At 40.1% G+C, this 20,580-nt stretch overlaps 1 protein-coding gene across 1 annotated transcript; it reads left to right on the top strand.

Moving 5' to 3' along the window:
• Window positions 1-8,987: 8,987 nt before the first annotated feature.
• Window positions 8,988-20,326, top strand: LOC131130809 (guanine nucleotide-binding protein G(i) subunit alpha-1). Its single transcript, XM_058074826.2, has 9 exons — window positions 8,988-9,476; window positions 14,872-14,914; window positions 15,054-15,195; window positions 15,542-15,699; window positions 15,811-15,939; window positions 17,412-17,541; window positions 17,631-17,784; window positions 17,936-18,128; window positions 19,288-20,326. Exons 1-8 carry the CDS (start codon window positions 9,359-9,361, stop codon window positions 18,124-18,126), a joined length of 1,065 nt encoding a protein of 354 aa, XP_057930809.1. The 5' UTR covers window positions 8,988-9,358; the 3' UTR covers window positions 18,127-18,128; window positions 19,288-20,326.
• The last annotated feature ends 254 nt before the right edge of the window (window positions 20,327-20,580 follow it).

Below are 20,580 nucleotides of genomic sequence, written 5' to 3' on the forward strand. Positions count from 1 at the left end.
TTGACGGGGTGGTATGACTAATTTTAATTGCCGTTATAGCTGTCTAATACTAGGAGTCCACTGGGTGCCAAAGATTATTTCATTGGCATGTAGTGGCTTGCTGTGGCGCAGAATTAATGTTCGCTCTGTATGTTGCCATGTTGCCGTTATTCGGCGCCACAGCAAGCCACTACATGCCAATCACATAATCTTTGCCGCCAACTGGCACCGGCCGAATGGACTCCTAGCATCAACTTGGCCCGCACCATTACATTCTAGTGGATTCCAATAGTTGGATTGTTTGCGACATTTGGTTCCATTTGGTGGACATTTGGCGCCGATTGCTTGAAGCAAGTGGCTCAACAAAGATTTTAAACATTTAGAAATTTTCTTGCCGCCAAACTCAATTTTTGCCGCTGTTACGGGCCACCACGAGCCAGTTGGGAGGCAGTTTGAGCCACTGCACGCCACTAGGCATCTTATTGGCAACACTAGGTGCCACAGCAAATTGCATTGGCGTGAACCGGCACCAACTGGCACCGGCTGAGTGGACTCCTGGCATCATTGGCGCAACTTGGCTCATGCCATTACATTCCAGTGGATTCCAATAGGCGGATTGTTTGCAACATTTGGTTCCACTTGGTGGACACTTCGCGCCGATTGCTTGATGCAAGTGGCTCAACGAAGATTTTAAACATTTTGAAATTTTCTTGCCGCCAAACTCAATTTTAGAGCCAGTTGGGAGGCAGTTTGAGCCACTGCACGCCACTAGGCACCTTATTGGCGACGCTAGGTGCCACAGCAAATTGCATTGGCGTGAACCGGCACCAACTGGCGCGGGCCCAGTGGACTCTTAGCATTAGAGTCAATAATATGAGATTTTGTGCCGATACCGATAATCCATGAGTGAAATCGGCTGATACCGATACCGATACCAATGGCTAACACCTACTCATTTTGGTAACATTTATTTTCATAGCTTCTTTCAAGCCAACCAAAGCCAATAGGTTTGTTTTACCAGAAGATTTGCTTGTTTTATGCTGGTATCCAAAACTCAGGTTTTCTATTTCACATTGCTTTTATCTCTAGTCTTGTCACATTATTAACTGAAAACCTGAATAAAAAGCAGTTTTATCTACTTCTGCTGGGTCCTTCCATCTGCAGTACTTGTCCCCAAATTTTGCCCACACTTGCGAGTACTGCAGGTTGGGATGATCACATCGATATTTTATTATATATAATATTTTTGTGTCACATTGTGCGGAGTGGAAAACTTATATCACTCTCACAAAGACAGGAAGTCCCACACTCGGCAGACATGCTTGTTCTGGATGCCGCTGCTAGGGCGGAGCTGATCCCGATCGGTGGCCAATCGATTGGAGCACTCTTAGTTTCAGTCCATCTAGTAGGGTTCCTGTACTCCAATTATTATGAATTAGTTTAAACTGGCACTGCAGGTCCCGTAAAATATGCTTTTAGAAATTATTTGCGGTATAAACCTGCATTTACGATGATAATGTGATCTAATACAAAACCATCAATCAGAACGATATATTAAAAAGCATTTATCTTTAAGATAAAGGTGACCTACTATGTCCATTTATGTTCGTATTGAGTTGTGGACTCCGACAGAGCAGCTACACACAATAACCCAAACAGAAAACTTTCTCGATCTTCCAGAATCTGCACCTCTTCCAGCTGTATTTGGATTTGTGCTTCCCCAAAAGGATCTGTTTTAATTTATTGCACCCACGCCCCGCCTCCGGGCACACCGACCCCGCTGTGATTGGTCAGACTCCCAAACTACAACTCCAGCAAACAACACTTTCTAATTTAGAAAACCTTCTTTCAAGACTCACTTCCAAATGAGCAAACCTCATTATCTGAAACTTTGGCATTGTTTACTAATTATTTGGCTTATTCCTCACTTGTGAAAAGAGGCTCTCAAACGCTTGCTTCTGAAGTTCTGTGTTTTTGTAATGTCATCAAGGGAAAAACATTTGTGTCAAAGACAGACACAAAACTGGTTGCTGGTAGGCTTTACTAAAAGTACTTTTAAACTTGAGCAACACACTCCCGATACACGGTTGTGGGACCTGTGAGATTTATTTCAAATGGCTGAAAACAAGGATGATAATAGAATTTTTTTAAGAGGCATTCAAAAATAGATTAAAACAAACTACATTACATTTGCCTTGGTGAGCATCATGACTGCAAGTTATGTGTGGCTCCGGGATTTGTAGTATCAGTTGTGCTTGTGCACAATATTAACCTGTGGGTGGAATGAAATAGTTATACTAAATTTTAAAAATATCCATCCATTTTCTATGCCGTGGGAGTATGCTGGAGTCTATCCCAGCTGTCTTTGGTTGAGAGGCCTTGTACACCCTGGACTGGTCGCCAGTCAATCACAGGGCACATATAGACAAACAACCATTCACACTCACATTCATACCTATGGACAATTTGGAGTCGCCAATTAACCTAGCATGTTTTTAGAATGTGGGAGGAAACCGGAGAAAACCCACACACATACGGGAAGAAAAGATCTCCTGACTGTGTGGCCAACATGCTACCCACTCGAACATCGTGCGGCATATACTGTATATTGTCATTACTCATATTCATATTGCATGGTGTATAAAGACATTTAAGGCAGCACGGCGGTAGAGTGGTTAGCGCGCAGACCTCACAGCTAGGAGACCAGGGGTCAATTCCACCCTCGGAGTTTGCATGTTCTCCCCGTGCATGCGTGGGTTTTCTCCGGGTACTTTGGTTTCCTCCCACATTCCAAAAACATGCTAGGTTAATTGGCGACTCCAAATTGTCCATAGGTATGAATGTGAGTGTGAATGGTTGTTTGTCTATATGTGCCCTGTGATTGGCTGGTCACCAGTCCACTGTGTACCCCGCCTCTCGCCCAAAGACAGTTGGGATAGGCTCCAGCACCCCCCGCGACCCTTGTGAAGAAAAGTGGTAGAAAATGAATGAATGAATAAAGACATTTAAAACTAGAGATTCACCATATTCATATTTTACGGGTGTATAAAGACCTTTAAAACTAGACATTCACCACACTTCCTTCCTTTTGCAGTTTACAACACAACATGTAATGTAGATATAATTCATTTGTTCATGCCACGCCCGCTGGGCACAGCTAGCTGTTTTGCATGTTAACATTATACAACATGCTCCCAGTTAGCATCCACATGTGAGTATGGGCTGGTAAAAGGTCTCCTTCGAGCAGCACGTATCTTGACATGAGAGGCAAGTGTGAAAAGACGGCCTGATGGAAAGCATAAAGGACGCAGTGCTACAGGGCATATGATGTATATATGCTTGCACCATGAGTGATAAAAGCCATGACCTCCAGTTTAGACAAGCACATCATGCGTCTTCACACAATGTCACATACATTATCATTATTTCTTGTATATGTTATAAGCAGTATATGTAATATGCATATGTACACATTTGTTAAACTGTAAGCCCAAGTTCAGAGCGACACAATTATACGAAGAACATCATCCTTATTTGCCCTATACCACTCATAAAAAAGGAATAAAAAAGCTACAAGTAACAATGAAGCTCTTAGCTTTTCACTCTTTCAATCCATGCCTCAGGCTTCCTTTTTTAAGGGAAATGAGGTCATCTAGTTTGAACCACAGCAGCTTTGTGAATGGACGACACAATAGCAGCTCCATATGTAACACTTCTTCCCGACAGGTTTACTGGTGCATGCAAAAGTCCAAAAAGTGAAGCAATAATAACTTGTAGGTTGTTTTTGGCTTTGTCATCATCTACTATGGATCAGCCTTACTTGGGATTTAGGCCACCTGGACTCTACTGGCACGGACCCACACTTGTATCCATTGATGCGGCTGTGATTTATTACACATTAGCTGAGTACCACAAAACCCTGGACTTTGAGTAATCACACCTTCCTAAAACGCTCAACGTTCCATCTGGATGGAGAAAATTGTATTTGTTTGCGCCAACGCTGGTAACTCTGCTCACCAAAAGTGAGTCGCAACTTTTATTTGTTCAATATTAACCTGTTTATCAGTTTAAATACACATGTCTCTCGTCATCCATATCTAAACATTAAATATGATTCATTTAATTTCCAGTTAGAGTTCAATTTTATATTATTTTTACATGATCAAAATATTCACACATATAAGGAATGTATAGAAAGTGTACATTCAAATTGGGAAAAATGCATTTTTCTTTATGCATACATGACCCGTTCTTCCAACATGCAGACATCTTTACAAGGATCTTGCCATGAGAAAAAGGAAGAAGAAAAAAAAAAGAGAGTTAAATTTTATCTACAAAGATGTTGGTCTAATCACATATGCATAACTTTTAAACATATGTTTGATCATCCACTGTAAACATGATGTGAACTTATTTGTTTTTGTGCCGTTTGTCCATCTGGCCATTCATATATTGTTACCGTACGTTTTTCAATTTATGCACACACGTGTCCATTCGCATACACACATGATATACTATGATGATAATTTCCCTGGATGACGTCACACTAAATATAGTATATAACATATATATATATATATAACAATGTATATATATAACAATGTAAATCAGGGGTCTCAAACAAATGTGGCCCGCAGGACACTAGTTTGAGGCCCCTGTCTTGATATGAAAGTTCAATGTTAGTGCGGCTCGCGCAAGTTTGATATGGATGCTGTATGGTATCATGTACCCAGAAAAAATGATTACGTTTGATTAATGTTCATGTTAAAGGTTAAATAACTGTTAATAGTTATCCTCCCTATCCGTGTGGAAGTGGTAAGTTTTTGCTATTTAAGTTTAAAGGAAATAACTTGAAGGCTACCGTTTAGGTCGCTAGCTCTCTAGTTTGCGAGTTAGCATGTGTCTCAAGTCCCTGCAGTTGCGCAATATGTTGTAAATAAAAAGAGTATAAATGTGACTATAGTCGTGTTTTGTCATGTCTACAGGGCTCTAATAATGCTTTGTTAATTTTAATCTGAAAAAAATAATTTGTCTACCCACCAACTATATGTGGTTTCTTAAGTTTTTATTATTTGCCATTTTATTATTATTATTATTATATTTATTTATTACTGATTGATGATCTTTATTCTTGATTTGTTTATTTATTTTTCATCTTATTTTGTGTAGAAAAATAAAAAGTAAGATATTTGAGAACAGTGGAATGTTTTGTGGAGCTTTTCTTGTAGAAAATCGGAACCAAAGCAAAGTTTATTCATTTTTCTGTTTTTAATAAATGCGTTTTTTTGTTTGTTTGTTTTTTTGAAAACCTGATGCGGCCTATTCTCAGCCAGACCCGAGCTCCAGTGGCCCCCAAGTAAATTGAGTTTGAGACCCCTGATGTAAATGGTGCTGACTCGTCCCTCGGGTGTAGGCTTTACTACTCTGCTGCCATCTAGAGGACAATTGAGTCGCCACAAGCCTTTTCTGAATACTGTATTTGCCCCCACCCTAACCGCCACGCATTGTCACTACCTGAATGTTAAAACTGGAATGTAATTTTGAACAAGCACAGTCCCCCGTCCTTGTCTTGTATCTATTTCTTTTCCTTTATATTATAAAACTAATTAGAAATTGAGGTTATCATTTTATTTTTGACTTCCACTATTCACTCCAGCTGGGGCTGCGTTTGAGTTTGATGTTTTTGGTGTTCTTTTAAACTCGTATAATAAGTTAATTAACATAATGAGTCAATAAGAGCAATATGTTCGGCAGCAGTGTGTACAGCTTCAGGCCATTTCTGAGTTTTGAATAATGAACACACACACACAAACACACACACACACTGTGGCTAATAGGTCCCACTTGGGGGCCTGTAGCAATAATGAGCATCAAAGTGCTGAGCCGCTGTCCTCCATTCAGACGCAGGGCATTGTGAGGCTGTGTCTCTTGAAGGATTCAAAACATTTCTTGTTGTGCTGTAGCACGGTTTTGCCATAGCAACAATAATACCGCCATGTCCCCGCTGACCATGCTCACAAATATGAATGCATTCTTCAATGAGGGTTAGGAAACAGGACTTTTAAAGAGAGGCTTTAAATGCACTTTTCCCCTCTTGGCTCAACCTGTTCTTCTCATGTTCAGCACGTACATGGGAAATTATGAAATGTTTTACTTTGCATAATATTGCATTGCCACCTGCAATGGAAATGATATGCAAAGTGGGACGATGAATTCCGACCACATGTCAACCCTTTCCCATCCCATTTATACATACAACTACCAAGAATACTGCTGGGTCACTTCTGGTCAAAATCACTTGTGCGGCACTTTTGGGCTAATCAAATCTAGTGTACTTCTTCTTTCTTTGAGGGCTTTTCCCTTCAGGGGTCGCCACAGCAAATCAATCTCTATCCAACCCTGTCTTCTGCATCTGTCTCTCTCACACCAACTACCCTCATTTCCTCCATCCATAAACCTCCTCTTTGGTCTTCCTCTATGGCAGCTCTAAATGCAGCATCCTTCTACCAATATATTCACTATCTCCCCTCTGGACATGTCCCAACCATCTCAGTCTGGCCTCTCTGACTTTATCTCCAAGGCCTCTAACATGTAATGTCCCTCTGATGTACTCGTTCCTGATCCTATCCATCCTGGTCACTCCCAATGAGAACCTCAGCATCCTCATCTCTGCTACCTACCAGTTCTGCTTCCTGTCTTTTCCTCAGTGGCACTGTCTCTAGACCAAACAACATGGCTTGTTTCACCACAGTTTTGTATACCTGTGGTATTCAAATATACTATACAAAGAATTTAATGTAATGTAATGTAAAATCTAATTCATTCATTCATTCATTTTCTACCGCTTATCCTCACAAGGGTAGCAGCGGTGCTGGGGCCTATCCCAGCTGTCTTCGGGCGAGACTGGTCACCAGCCAATCACAGCGCACATATAGACATTCATACCTATGGACAATTTGGATTAATTAACCTAACATGTTTTAGTAATGTGGGAGGAAATCGGACGGAGAACATGCAAACTCCACAAAGAGATGCCCAAGAGTGGAATTGAACTGGGGTCTCCTAGCTACAATACCTATATTTTAAGTTTATTTATAATAATAGAAAATTTATATAATATATGCCATATTTTAAGATAATTTGACTCAGTATTATCTTATGTTAATGCATTTTTCCCTCTGTATCACCATAGCTTGTGTATACCAGTCTTTGTGAGGTCCACACAGAGATGCCGGACAAACGGACAGACATGGCATGATGCCGTTCACTGAACTAACAATGCTGGTCTTTTTTGTGCCTTTTATATAGGCTTCCAAAACCAATCCTCAAATAACACCCACTGAGTATTGCACAATGTGTATTTGGTCCACTTTTGCGCAGAGAACAACCCATGTGCAATGAACCATGACAACATGACAAGTCATCATTATCTCAACTACCCAAGCACTAAGTCAACAATAAATCCACAAGGGCTAGATAACCTGATAAATAGATAAATGTGGATACATTGCTCCCTCAAAGTTTTTGTTGACTGTATACCAAAATGAGCCATTTCAAGAAACAGTACAAGCAGTTGATATTCGACTCTTGCACTTACTACTTTTTCATTTCTTAGGACTTGAAGTATTACATTGTAATGTAACGTAATTGTAATGTAATTACATTCAGTTTTATTGCAAATGTTGTTCAAAGCATAATGCAGATTGTCAAACATAGGCATTTTTATGGGCATCTCAATTACTCACGTTGAATTTCTATTCGCTGTGTATACTGCATTTCTTCACATTTACAGCACGGAACTGTGCAATTTTTCAAAAAATGAAAATGTACTTTAAAAAAACATTTCATTTATCATGCATCACTTCCATTGTTTTCATTAATTTCAGGTGCTCTGGCTGCAGTGCTGCTCGTGCTGCATTGCATTCATCTGACAGTCATTTGAATTCCTGGATGTGGTCACAGAGGAAACATAACCACAGGGTGGAGTCCTCATTTGTGAGCATCAGCACATCTTTCCATCCCTGTGACGGGATATGAAAAACACCAAGACAGCAGGCGTTCACAATCTGTGAGAAACGAATTATATTATGAGCTAATTCAAACAGGTTTACTGTACATATATGTCATATACTGTACATGGAGGACTGCAGAGAATGAAGTTCACCTGAGAACTCCTGTCCACAAACAGTGTCTGCCTGCATAAGTGTCATATGCAAATATGTTAGCAAGCTTGTGCAGGTCATGACAAGGGCTGACAATGCAAATCAAGAACCAGTGTTTTCACCCAATGTTGCCGCTGATTTGCCTAAATTGTCAGATGATTGTTGACCAAAATCTAGGTAGTAAAATGCTGCAAGTGTGATCTTAAAAATGGAAGACACTGTTAATGTTATAATATGAACAATTAAATCATACTGGACTTTGGCAGTATGATGGCATAGTGATCAATTGGAACATCTCTGTGTGATGTTTAAATCATCCATCCATCAAACACAGGAAGTGAACAGACTATCAGTAATTGCTAGGTCATGGAGCAGGGGTAGGATGTCCCAAGTGCATTATTATTTTTTCTGTAGCCCTGGGCGGAATAAGTTTGGAACCCCACCTCTAAAACAAAAACTATAAACTTATTATTAATAGAGCACAATACAATAAAAAATAAATTAATGAAATCAAACCACAAAAATAGCAAAAGTACAACTAAGACACAATGTTAAGAGAAAAATCAGAAACGTCAATGCCTGATATCTAGGCCAGATAATAGGCCAAAACCTTGTCATGCAAGTTGTTTTTTAGCCTTTTTAGAAGATTTTCAAATATATAAAATATCCACATGGTCCCTTGTAGTATGGTATAAGTGATATGTTACAATATAAACTAAATAAAAAAATAAATGTGAAGAAAAAAGTACTTAAGAGATCAGCATTGAAGAATCTGATTTCAGTTAAATCACACCAGTTTAAACAGCCAGCGTGACTTTTCCTCTTGAAATCTGCGCATGCGCTCTGCTCATTTACGTCGCGAACTGTACCGGAAGAGATCTCAAACCTGCGAAGCAAATGTGGCTTGTCGCTTCGATTTTCGCCATTTAAGACGTCTTTAACGACTATACAACATTCGTTTTTAACTCAGTAGGGCCAAATTAAAAAAAATTAACGCGTATTGGCTGCGAAGTGGTCAATTTTAGAGAGAAGGGCGTGCTTCAATCCCAACTGTTGGCACACTTCGCCCCCTCCTCCCTCCTGCTACAGTCCTCCACCCCATTTCTGGATGCTAGCTTGGTGATAGCCGTTGCATGTCGTAGCACTCCCCCCACAGTAAAAAGTTCTGTTGCGTCCCAATTGTTTTATTTTTCCCTCGGAGATAACTCTGCCGCAAGATGGGATGTACGCTGAGCACGGACGACAAGGCGGCTCAGGAGCGGAGCAAGATGATCGACAGGAACCTCCGGGACGACGGCGAGAAAGCTGCCCGGGAGGTGAAGCTGTTGCTGCTTGGTGAGAGAAAGATGGATGGTCGGGGTCTATTTGCTGGACCTACCCACATTACTCTGCTGCTGAAACAATTTCCTTTAAAAGTACACATCAGATAATAGATGTTGTATAACTAAATCTTGCAAAATGAAATTATTGTATTCATTTAACTTTGATGACATCGAAACAAGTGAAGACATTTTGTTTAATGTTGGATGGCACGGTGATATGTGGAGCTAGTTTTTAAAAAGTTGGATTATCTTTCTATTGTTCGTCTTTTAAAGCACGGTTATAATGCTTCTAATGCTAGTTGAATGTATTTATCTCGGAGGATTAACGCTACTTTAGCCAGTCGCTGCCGCCCAACGCTGGCATTAAAGTCGCTAAGCTAATTTAGCAATTAGCTTCTTAAAGCTAGCTAACCCAGCGTCGCTAGCCTGGATTAGTTGGAACACAAAACACAAGAAAAAAAATCCCCGATTATTTTGAATGCTGCAGGTTCAAAACGAGTTTTTCTTCTGCTTCGGTGCATTGGCTACAGTTTCCAGTAAAACGCTAATCAGCTGACTTCCTGATTAGCCACACTTGTGGTGTCGTCGTGTTTTAAAATATCATTTGACTTTATTTTTCGATTATACAAATCGATAATTTGGTGCCTATATTTCCACTTAAAAATGACATTTCCATGCGTTTACGCATATTATTTCAGTGCTCTCCGGATGGAATCAGAACAAAATCTGAATAAACGGCACAAAATGGCTAAGGCGTGATCCGGAGATGGCTCTAGCAAAGTTATATCAAAGACTACTACATAAAAACACAACACATCCGGAATCTATTTTTTTAGTTTACAGTATAATATTTTAATGCATATTTGCAATAATTGTCAGTTGCAACCCATATTTAGTAATAGTGTCATGCTATCTTGTATATAAATATATGAAAAGCGATGACACATTTCCAGCTGTTGCATGTTGTTTGGTTCCAACATGGTAGCAGCAGTCTTAAAACTAGAGGTGCTTGATATTGTATTTTTTTAAACAATAAAAGATATTGTCCAGCACTTCATTACTAATTTTAGCAGCAGCGCTTCCCACAAACTAATCGGCATGTCACATCTTGTGAAATGAACACACTATGCTTCTTTTACTATGATGCCACTGGATGCCTTACACAATTACACCGTTTGTGCAAAATAAGACAAATGCTGCTATATGCAATGTAAGGAGAAGAAATAGCTACATGTTTATTTAAAGCAAGTCATGACCAAGTGGAATACAACATGTTCCCATGCTGCAACAAATAGGAATTACATTTAATTTCAACATTGATGTTAATTATACTATTTTGAAAGCTTCACATTTCCTATGTGGCACAAAAATCTGTGTAAGAGCAAAGTGAACAACAAAGCAGGAAGTAGGACTAATCAGTGAAATTATAGACTGGGCTCATTCAACACGCATCTCCTCGCTGATTATTTTACCACAGGTATGCTAGCTTTGTGTTGTTACGAGTGATTCTTCCTGAGAAATTATATTGGATTTGAACTAGAGTATTAAACGAAAATGCCTTTTTATTATGATTGATATTAGAGTAGAAACAATTAATCGATTATCCAACTAATCAACAGCTATTTTGGTAATCGAGATGAACACACACTACCTAGTGGTAGAACAGTGAAACTACAAATTGCTATGGCTTTGCCTGTACAGCGCAAGCCATATCATCTTGCTGTGTGCTTCACAACTTGACCATCAAACAAGGCACCGTCCCTCCCGCAAGAAGATCCAAGATGAGTGGATGCCAAACGCAAAGCCTGCCCCTAAAGTTCTTTTGTTTTTTTTACTTTATTTATTGGTGATGCGCATGTAGCAGTCTGCGCCAGTGACTCATTGATTTGCAGCAGAGTGTTTGCAATGTTTGTCAGTTGATACTTCTCGACTTCAATTTTAGTGCCAGGAATTCCTCTTCCTCGCCCTCTTTATGATTTTGTAGAGGGGAAAAGTTCATTTATGCATTCTTAGAGATTGTTGCTAATTTCATTCATCAATCGAAAAAATAATCAACCAATTAATTGGTTATTAAAATAATTGTCAGTTGCAACCCAAATTGATATTATGATGATGTATACCGTGTGATCAGTATCAGGACTCATGTGTTACAGGGTTACAGCTTGTGAGTCAGTCATAAATGTCTTTTTTAAACACTCATATTCACTGAATAGGGTATTGTTGTCTGGAAATGTTCTGTTCGAGTAAAAGAGTGACTTTTTGTTTTTTTAAACAAGTGAAACTGAAGCTGCATTACTCTCAAGGGCACATTTAATGTGATCCAATGAAGGGGAGGTATAAAAAGAACGCTTTTACACGGATGGTAATAACAATATTTGACCTTCTATGTAGATAATTAAGAGCAGGAACAAAAATTGGCTTGTTTTATATAAATAACATGAACAAAACGGATGCTGAGTTACACTTAAGGGCACATCTAATGTGATCCAATAAAGGTGTGGTATAAAAATCTTACCTCAACAATACTAAAACATCAAGAGTAGACCTTTGATGTAGCTAAGTAACCAAAAAAATAGAAATGCTTGTCAGGGGGTTGTTCACTTCTACACCACTACAACCACGGCAATCGACACAATTCTCATGAGGTACTGTGTATTTGTTGTTCCAAATTTGTTGCCTAGCTCGAAACCGGTGACCACTGCCGACCGCCTCAGTCAGACGTATAAGAGGTTGCATAGCAACCCGTGCTGCCTGACTGACAGCCATGTGAATGTACGGCAATTATGTACGCCCAACACACACAGCCAGTGCAAGCAACCGACCGTATGTTTGCTTGCTGTCGCTGTGAGGTCTATGCGCGAGATGAGGATGATGTTGAAGAACATGCTTGTTGAAATTAATCGCTGCTTGAGCACATTTGAGTGGTTTTTTTTCCTTCCCTGGCTTTGCTCGTATGTGTGGCAGAACTATTTGAGTAGTATGATGTAGTAGTATGATGTTTTTTTGCTGTTGTGATGTGATGGAGATTATGGATGAATATTGCACAGTGAGGCATCTGCCTTTTGTGACTTGATGCATCCCTTATGGCGATGCCTTAATGTCTGGGCTAACAAAAGTGACAAGATATCAAAATAATAATCGTGCTGCAAAATATCATTGATATTCAATATTATCTTAACATTTGTAGGCAATATTTTAAGATATTTAAGTCATGAGATGTGTCAAATTCGCACCACTAGTGTATATGTGTGAGACATTAGCTCAAGACAGAAGTTGCAGGTATGTGTGTTTTTTGCAGTGTAGCCAGCGACACTGGGCGTGCACCATTTTGCACTCTTTTGTTTATAGTTGCCAACCAAATGCCTCAGCAAGTGTTGACTGTCAGAACCAAGGCGGCCGCTGCCCGACCACCTCCTTGGTTATTTTTTTTTTTCCCCATTTGAGAAAACTGTCCATATCAGTCATCTGTGTTAATGTGCTCACAATGTTCATTTAGTTTAAAACCGGAATATTCCCGCTCTGTGTTAGCGTATGCTGGCTCCATGAGCTCACGGAGCTGGCTAACTGCAGTTAGTGTAGTAAGTACCGTAGCTAGTGGCCCTGCCTCCTCAAAGAGGTTGAATGAGATGAGACTCCACTCTCTCAGTTCATTCTACTTATAGAACCAAGGCACACAGCCAGATACAGAGTGAACCCTCTTATCATCCAGAATGTGACCATATTGTAAGGGGAATGCCCATAATTTTGATGTCTTAGAGCTCATCACCAAATAATGAAAATATGTCCCGGTCTTAAACTGTCCCCATCATAAATCCTTGATCGGGCACGCTTTGATATTAAGTGCCTTTCAAGTCAAATAATCTAAAAACAAAATGTCACAACTTTAATGGCATTACAGATGGACCTCATTCTTTAGCGGTTATAACAGTGTGTAAAAAAAAAAAAAAAAGTAAGTTGTTGCTGATCAGTCTAGCTTTTCAGCCTCTCCTCCTCCGTATCTCCGTGGGGATCTCCGATCGCTCGGCGTCGCGAAGGGGTGCTCAAAGCTAGCATCTGCTCCTGAATATAAACAATGGAGAGTGGCAAGCTACAAACAAGATGAACATCCATAGTTGCACACTTGCTGAAGGGTTTGTTATGGCACAAAAACAATAAGAAAGTAATAAATTAAGCACTATTAAACATTAAAAATGCAGCAGAAGATACAGTGCTGCCGTACCTCGCCCCTAATATAGGCAGTAGTACATTTAAATATTTACACTGCATGTATGCGATCGGTATTGGTATCGTCCGAATTCACTCATGGATTATCTACGCCATGCTGATAGGAACAAGTATTTAATTAAAAGTATCAGATTATAAAAAAACACCTCATGGTAATATATATTTTATCAATATGTTTTTCAACTAGTCAATCTCAAAACTTCTTAGCCTGAGCGATACATATCCACAATGTTTTTGGAGGATTTTTTACCCTTTTTTTCTGGCAAGAAAAGAAAAAGGAAAATACAACCAGAGCAAACGGGGGCATGGTTTCTTTGATATCTCTATTTGGGTTGAATCAGTGTGGCAAGTATATGATATATGATAGAAATGGTTTGTGCTTCAGCAGGTCACTGAGGAGGGAGGTGCCAGTTAGCATTTGAACATGAACGCTATGTTTGCAGTCTTTATTAGTTGTGTGTTAGTGTGTATTCGTTGTCTGTTCATCACTTGGGGGAAGTTGGAATTGGTTAACATTTCTCCTCACCTGGGAGTTGCTGTTCCCAGCAGAGGGAATCTTAATTAAAATGTTGTGTTCTCAGTTGTAAACATGCGTGCATGTCATAGGCAGCTGCAGAGGCTAGTGCGGGAGCCTTAGCTTCAAGTTGATCAAAGAATATAAAAGAGGCTGTGTGCGCGTTATGGTGTTCATTTTTAGATGCATCTTAACTGGCGAGCCTGCGTGAAATCGTAACCCAGGGTTATTTGAGCCGTGTGTAATCCCATTGATGTCAGGATCCAGTTGATTAATCCAATAGAGCTGAGACACGGCTAAACTGCGGATTGAGTCGCTTCTTTTAAGTGTTGTGTCGTCGGGTCCACTGAAAGTGCAGATTGGAGCACGGAAAAGGATTCATTTGGTGTGTATTACTATTAGGCTGCAAGTGTATATCATCATAGTGGGCTGTGATAGCAGAACTGGATAGAAAAATGAAAATATGAATTGCTCTAGGCTCATTTTTCCAGTTTAGTGTTTATTCAAAATGTCCCATGGTAGTAATCATTAAAAGCCTCTGATGGTTTTATTGCCCTGCAAAGTATATATAGGCACATACAAATCTTTGTTGTGTCAACTCAGCAGTGCTATATAATAATGTGAGTTTGTGTGTTGGCAAAAATATAATTCAAGTTTCTCTCCTTTCCAGGTGCTGGGGAATCTGGGAAGAGTACCATTGTTAAGCAGATGAAGTAAGCGAATCATGCATGACTTTGCAAATGTTTGTGCAGGGAGAACACAAAATGGCAGACTGCATGAACCAAGTGACTATATAATGATTGTGATAGTGATGAGACGTGCGGCGCACATCCTTTCGGTTTTGTTTCCCAGGATCATCCACGAAGCGGGCTATTCGGAGGAAGAGTGCAAGCAGTACAAAGCGGTTGTCTATAGCAATACCATCCAGTCCATCATCGCCATCATCAGAGCCATGGGACGCCTCAAGATTGACTTTGCTGATCCAGCCAGAGCGGTAAGCCGTGTGCATTATGTACAGTACATAAGGAATGGGAAGCTCAAATTGCCAACAATAGCATGACAGAAAGTAATTGAGAACTACTAAACTCCTGACCATAACTGTACAGCTTAAATACTCAACATTTGTTATGCCAGAGGGGAAATGACATGCACACTTTGAGTTCTGGTGCACAGATTTGAGTGTTTGGTCCTTTGACTCATGACACTACTTAGTCATGACTCGCACTTTTCCCAGTTTTCCCCATAAGTGAATGTGTTGTTTGTTTGTACGACACACACGTTGTCATGCTTACGCTGGCCTAATTTACAACAACTGAAATGAGAAATCTGTCCATTCACAGGATGACGCTCGGCAGCTGTTTGTGTTAGCCGGCTCGGCTGAGGAGGGCTTCATGACTGGCGAGCTCGCCGGGGTCATCCAGCGGCTGTGGAAGGACGGTGGAGTCCAGGCATGCTTCAGCCGCTCCAGAGAGTATCAACTCAATGACTCTGCAGCATAGTGAGTTAGGACACAAAACTCCAGAGAGAGAGGGTGTGGCTAGTTTTCAACTTTCCCTCCATTTGGCAAACCCATTTATTGTCTTGTTTTTTTTTTCCTCTTTCCAAAAAGCTATTTGAATGACCTGGACAGGATATCACATGGCGCTTATGTGCCCACCCAACAGGACGTCCTGAGGACCAGAGTGAAGACGACTGGCATTGTGGAGACACACTTCACCTTCAAGGATCTGCATTTCAAGTAAGTGCAACATGTTTACGTGTGGTTATGCCCCCTAGTGTTTGTGAGTGGTATCGGGCTCATAGCACATCTCAGGTATCTTGAATGCACACTTTAAACTAATACCATAACTTTTAGCATTGTCACATTTGTTGACTGACACATCTTGACCTAAACTGGAGCATTTTCTTTGATATTAAGTGTAAATTTTTTTCACGTTTTTGGTGGACCCTGGCCAGGCCTGTTCTGAGTGGCAGCTGTCTGGTTATAATAATACATTATGGTCTTGGCCACTGTACTGCAGCAATTCTCTCATGGCCTAGAACCTAGGTTCCCAAAGTGGGGTACACAAAGTGTAAAAGGGGGTACGTGAATTAAAATGAAAAACTGAAGTGTGCCTGACCATCTCACGGTGCATTTGTGAGAAGAGCAGAAAGTTATTCACTGCTCTGTGGACATATGAACAAACATGTATGTGTGTTTTTTTTTCCCCCAATTAAGTCTCCAAAGGCTTTATTCATTTATTATCAACTCCAATACCCACAAAATTAGAACGTAGGGTTCGGCAGTAGCCTACAAGTATGGTACTTGGCAGTGTGACCTATCACAGCAGAGTGGTCATGCTTGGAGGCGGGCCATGGTTGGACTAAATTAAAACAGACATATTCAAAGAAATACAGCTGGAATAGGTGCAGATTCTGGAAGATCTAAACGGTTTTCTGTGAGGGTTATTGTGTGTAGCTGCTCTATAGGAGTCCACAACTCGATACAGAATAGGTCCCCTTTAAGTCATATTAGTACATGTTTGTATAATTCTCAGGTCTACCTTTTGAATGTTAAATTGCTGTGTGATGTTTACTTTTCATTGTAAGATGATATAGTCAGACTGTTACATTGTAATATATTGTTATAGTTAATGACCTCTGCAATTTCCAATGGGTTGACAAGCTTATGAGCGCACTTCTAAAGAAAGAGCTCCCGTTTCCTCACTGACTTGTGAACGGTACACTAATTAATCTCTTAGTAGTAGTTCTGAAGTAAACAAGATTTCACAAGATTAGAATTTAGCCATGAATTTGCCGCACTGTTGTATAAGGGTTCAAAGTTTAAGTAGCAGCGTATACACCAGAATTTACAGGAATTCACCAATTAATTATAGTCAATATTTGAAGTAAGTTAAGATAAAAATATTTTGGTTTTTTTAGGTGTGCAGGAGTTGGGTGTGTATGGCTTCAGGTCTAATGTCTGAAAAGTACGCGACTGTAAAAAGTTTCGGAACCACTGGCCTAGAACATCTTAATGCGGATTTACACTTAGCCAAGCTATACACTAACTACTTTGTTACATTGTAAAAAAAAAAAAAATGTGTTTCTTTAGTGTGAAAAAAATGTAATCCAATATCTGCAGAGAGGTGAGACATGAACAAGCATCTAACAAAGCTGATATGTCAAAGTCATAATGACATGAGTGATTGAAACCCCGGATCTCTCCAGAATGTTTGATGTTGGTGGCCAGAGATCCGAGAGGAAGAAGTGGATCCACTGCTTCGAGGGCGTCACTGCAATCATCTTTTGCGTGGCTCTCAGTGACTACGATCTTGTGCTGGCGGAAGATGAAGAGATGGTAAGAAGGCCGCCCTCGTTTAATTCTCTCCAGCACAAGTGTATGCGTCTTCTCCGGTTTTCCTGTTGACGTGTGTGCTCGCTTGTCAGAACCGAATGCACGAGAGCATGAAGCTGTTTGACTCCATCTGCAACAACAAGTGGTTCACGGACACCTCCATCATCCTCTTCCTCAACAAAAAGGACCTTTTTGAGGAAAAGATCAAGAAGAGCCCGCTCACTATCTGCTACCCAGAATATGCAGGTGAATACATCATACACATATATGCACGCCTGTGACTATACATGTCTCACTGTTCCACACTTATGTGAAATACACACCCATTTTGAGTGTTATTTTAAAAAAAAAACAACTCTTCAGTATAACATTTTCCTATCTTCTAAATGCCCCTCAGGTTCCAACACCTACGAGGAGGCGGCCGCCTATATCCAGTGTCAGTTTGAAGACCTGAACAAGAGGAAGGACACCAAGGAAATCTACACCCACTTCACCTGCGCCACCGACACCAAGAATGTGCAGTTCGTGTTCGATGCGGTCACCGATGTCATCATCAAAAACAACCTGAAAGACTGCGGCCTTTTCTGAAGGTAACCACTAAAAAAAGAACTAAATTTTGGTGCGAGTATCACTTGTGGGCTCCATCTAGTGGTACTCTTAAACAGACCATATTTTTAAATAAATACAAATTAGATTGTTGACAAACATAAAATGTAAATGCATTAAATGAATATTTGATGAAATAATATTTCACCCAACTCACCTGGTCCAGTGGAACTAGGGATGAGGCCAATACTATCCAGCATTGGGTTCAAATAATTTAAAAAATTACTGAAAACGCTTGCAGAGATTTTCAACCCTTCAGCCATGTCTCTGCTTTTTTATATTATGCTAGAAGAATATCAGCAAATACAGCTCAAAGTAGGCCGTCTCTGGCAATGGATGGGTATAGACCAGGGGTGGACAAACTTTTTGACTTGCGGGCTGCACTCATTTAACAAAATTGACGGGGGGACTATAAGACCAGACTATATATATTTTACACGTAACAGTCCATCTGGAATTATTGTGTGGAATTAAGTGTCATTCAATCTGCTACATGTGCTTTTGTCCCTTTTTGAGGAGCACTTTGTAAACAACAGACCACATCAAATAACAAAATTGATAAAACAGCTACTTAAACCGACAAAAGGTTGGCTCAAGCCATGATGCCAGGTTGTATGTTAAGTTTAAATGAACTTTGAAAAGAACGGGCGGCCCGAATTCAAACAAATTCAGTTATCAGGATTGGATCGGATGTGAAGAAATGTGGAACCTACTTAAGTTGGTCCAGTTTATATCAACCAACTCATGTCGTGTTCTACCGACTTCTCGTTATTTCTGTGAGATCCAGACACGTAACTTAGCGACAAAAGTGGCATGACTACTTTCTAGTTACACAGCATTAAAACACGCACACCATGACTTCCTGTTCAGGTGCAGTGTAAGCTTCAAAATGGAAGCATGGCAGTGTTAACCTGGTTAATTTGAATAAATTACGTCAACAAATGGTTGTAGGTTGAAAAAGTGATTTTATTATCAGCCATTTTCTTACGCCTCTGAGCAAATCACAAGTAAATGTGCAAGCAATGGTTACTTTACAACCTGAAATCTGATGGTTTGCACCGATAGCAAAAAGGCCGGTACTTTCAAATCGGTGGGAATTGTTTGAGAGCCGTGGATCTAATTGGGTGGTGTTGTTGTTTGCAGGCATCCAGTGGTTCACCTGCCAAGTGACTTTATTCGAGGAGCGTCTGACCTTGGTAGACACTGCCGACCAATGTCACTTTTATCGTCTTATTAATAACTTATGTTCATCTCTAAAAGGTTTTAATGGCGGCACAGTAGACGAACCATTTTGTGTAAAATATTTGTACAACTGTTGATGGCTGGGGATTTTTCACCAATTTAAAAAAACAACAAAAAAAGTGCTATCATTTTATTTTTTTTTTATATATATGTATGAAAAGGAGATTCCTGCTTTTTCTGTTTTTCACCCTGGATGAAGACTTTTATTTCCTAGGTGTGTCTGCCTTGCACGCCTTAGTTGCAGTGTTCTCCTAAGTTGACTTAGATGTTAGGTCTACGTGCTAGATGTTACCATCTAACTTCTTCTGACAAGCCCACAGTCCATTCTGTATTTTTATTTTACTGATTTTTTTTCTTTGCTTCTCCTCCTCCATGTACAAAGCAAGTATGACCAAGTTGCTCTACAGGCCAAATTCTCTCTGACATACTGTGAGAGCTGCGTTTAACCTTTTCAGCCGTTCGCATGTGTGCAACGAGTGCAAGCTGTTGAGACCAAAAGCCTGTGAATGTGTGTGTGTGTGCATGTGCGTGTTTGAATGCGTGAGTATGCACAATATAAAAACAAAGGGACTTTAATCCTCTACGACGCGTCATCCTCTTTCAAAGTTGTATTTTTCTAAGCGACCAAAAAGAAAAAGAAACAAGCAACATTCCCGATTTGAATCCCAGAAGAGAAGCTTTGAAAGGAGGATGCCCACGGCGGGCGGCTTTGTAGCACACAACAAGTAAGGAGAGTATGTTGATGAGTGCAGCGTACACTTGTACACCGTTATCGGCTGTGATCTGTGATGGTTTCACGTTACATAGCCCTCCTCCACAATGTCCAACACCACCCTCCCAGCCTTCTGTTTCCACTGGATGGGGACATTGTGGTCTCATCTCCATCATTTTGCTAATAAAAGAAATGCTGTGGTGAAACCACGGCATCTTATGCAACAAACTCTTACCTTTTATTTGGTTGCTGATTTATCATTTTGAGGGATAATTAAACTTATTCACCAATTTGGTAAGTTATACGTAATGCAAGCACTAGTATTGTAAGCCTTTTTGTTTTATAAAGAAAGGAACCATATTTGGTAACTTAGGCAGAACTCTGAAGCGAAGAGGTCAGAACTATGAGTCATGCATATAGATTTTTTCTTTTGGTGGATATCTTTTTGACCTATGGGTTTCAGTAAATCTGTTTTAGCAAAA

The sequence above is a fragment of the Doryrhamphus excisus genome, linkage group LG1, assembly GCF_037039965.1.
Source record: "Doryrhamphus excisus strain RoL-2023G ecotype Guam linkage group LG1, RoL_Dexc_Guam_v1.1, whole genome shotgun sequence".
Classification (NCBI taxonomy): domain Eukaryota; kingdom Metazoa; phylum Chordata; class Actinopteri; order Syngnathiformes; family Syngnathidae; genus Doryrhamphus; species Doryrhamphus excisus.

Coding starts and splice junctions, on each gene's coding strand:
- LOC131130809 (XM_058074826.2), top strand. CDS start 9,359: ATGGGATGTACGCTGAGCACGGACGACAAGGCGGCTCAGGAGCGGAGC. Junction 9,477..14,871: donor GGTGAAGCTGTTGCTGCTTG/GTGAGAGAAAGA, acceptor TCTCCTTTCCAG/GTGCTGGGGAATCTGGGAAG. Junction 15,940..17,411: donor TTCAAGGATCTGCATTTCAA/GTAAGTGCAACA, acceptor GGATCTCTCCAG/AATGTTTGATGTTGGTGGCC.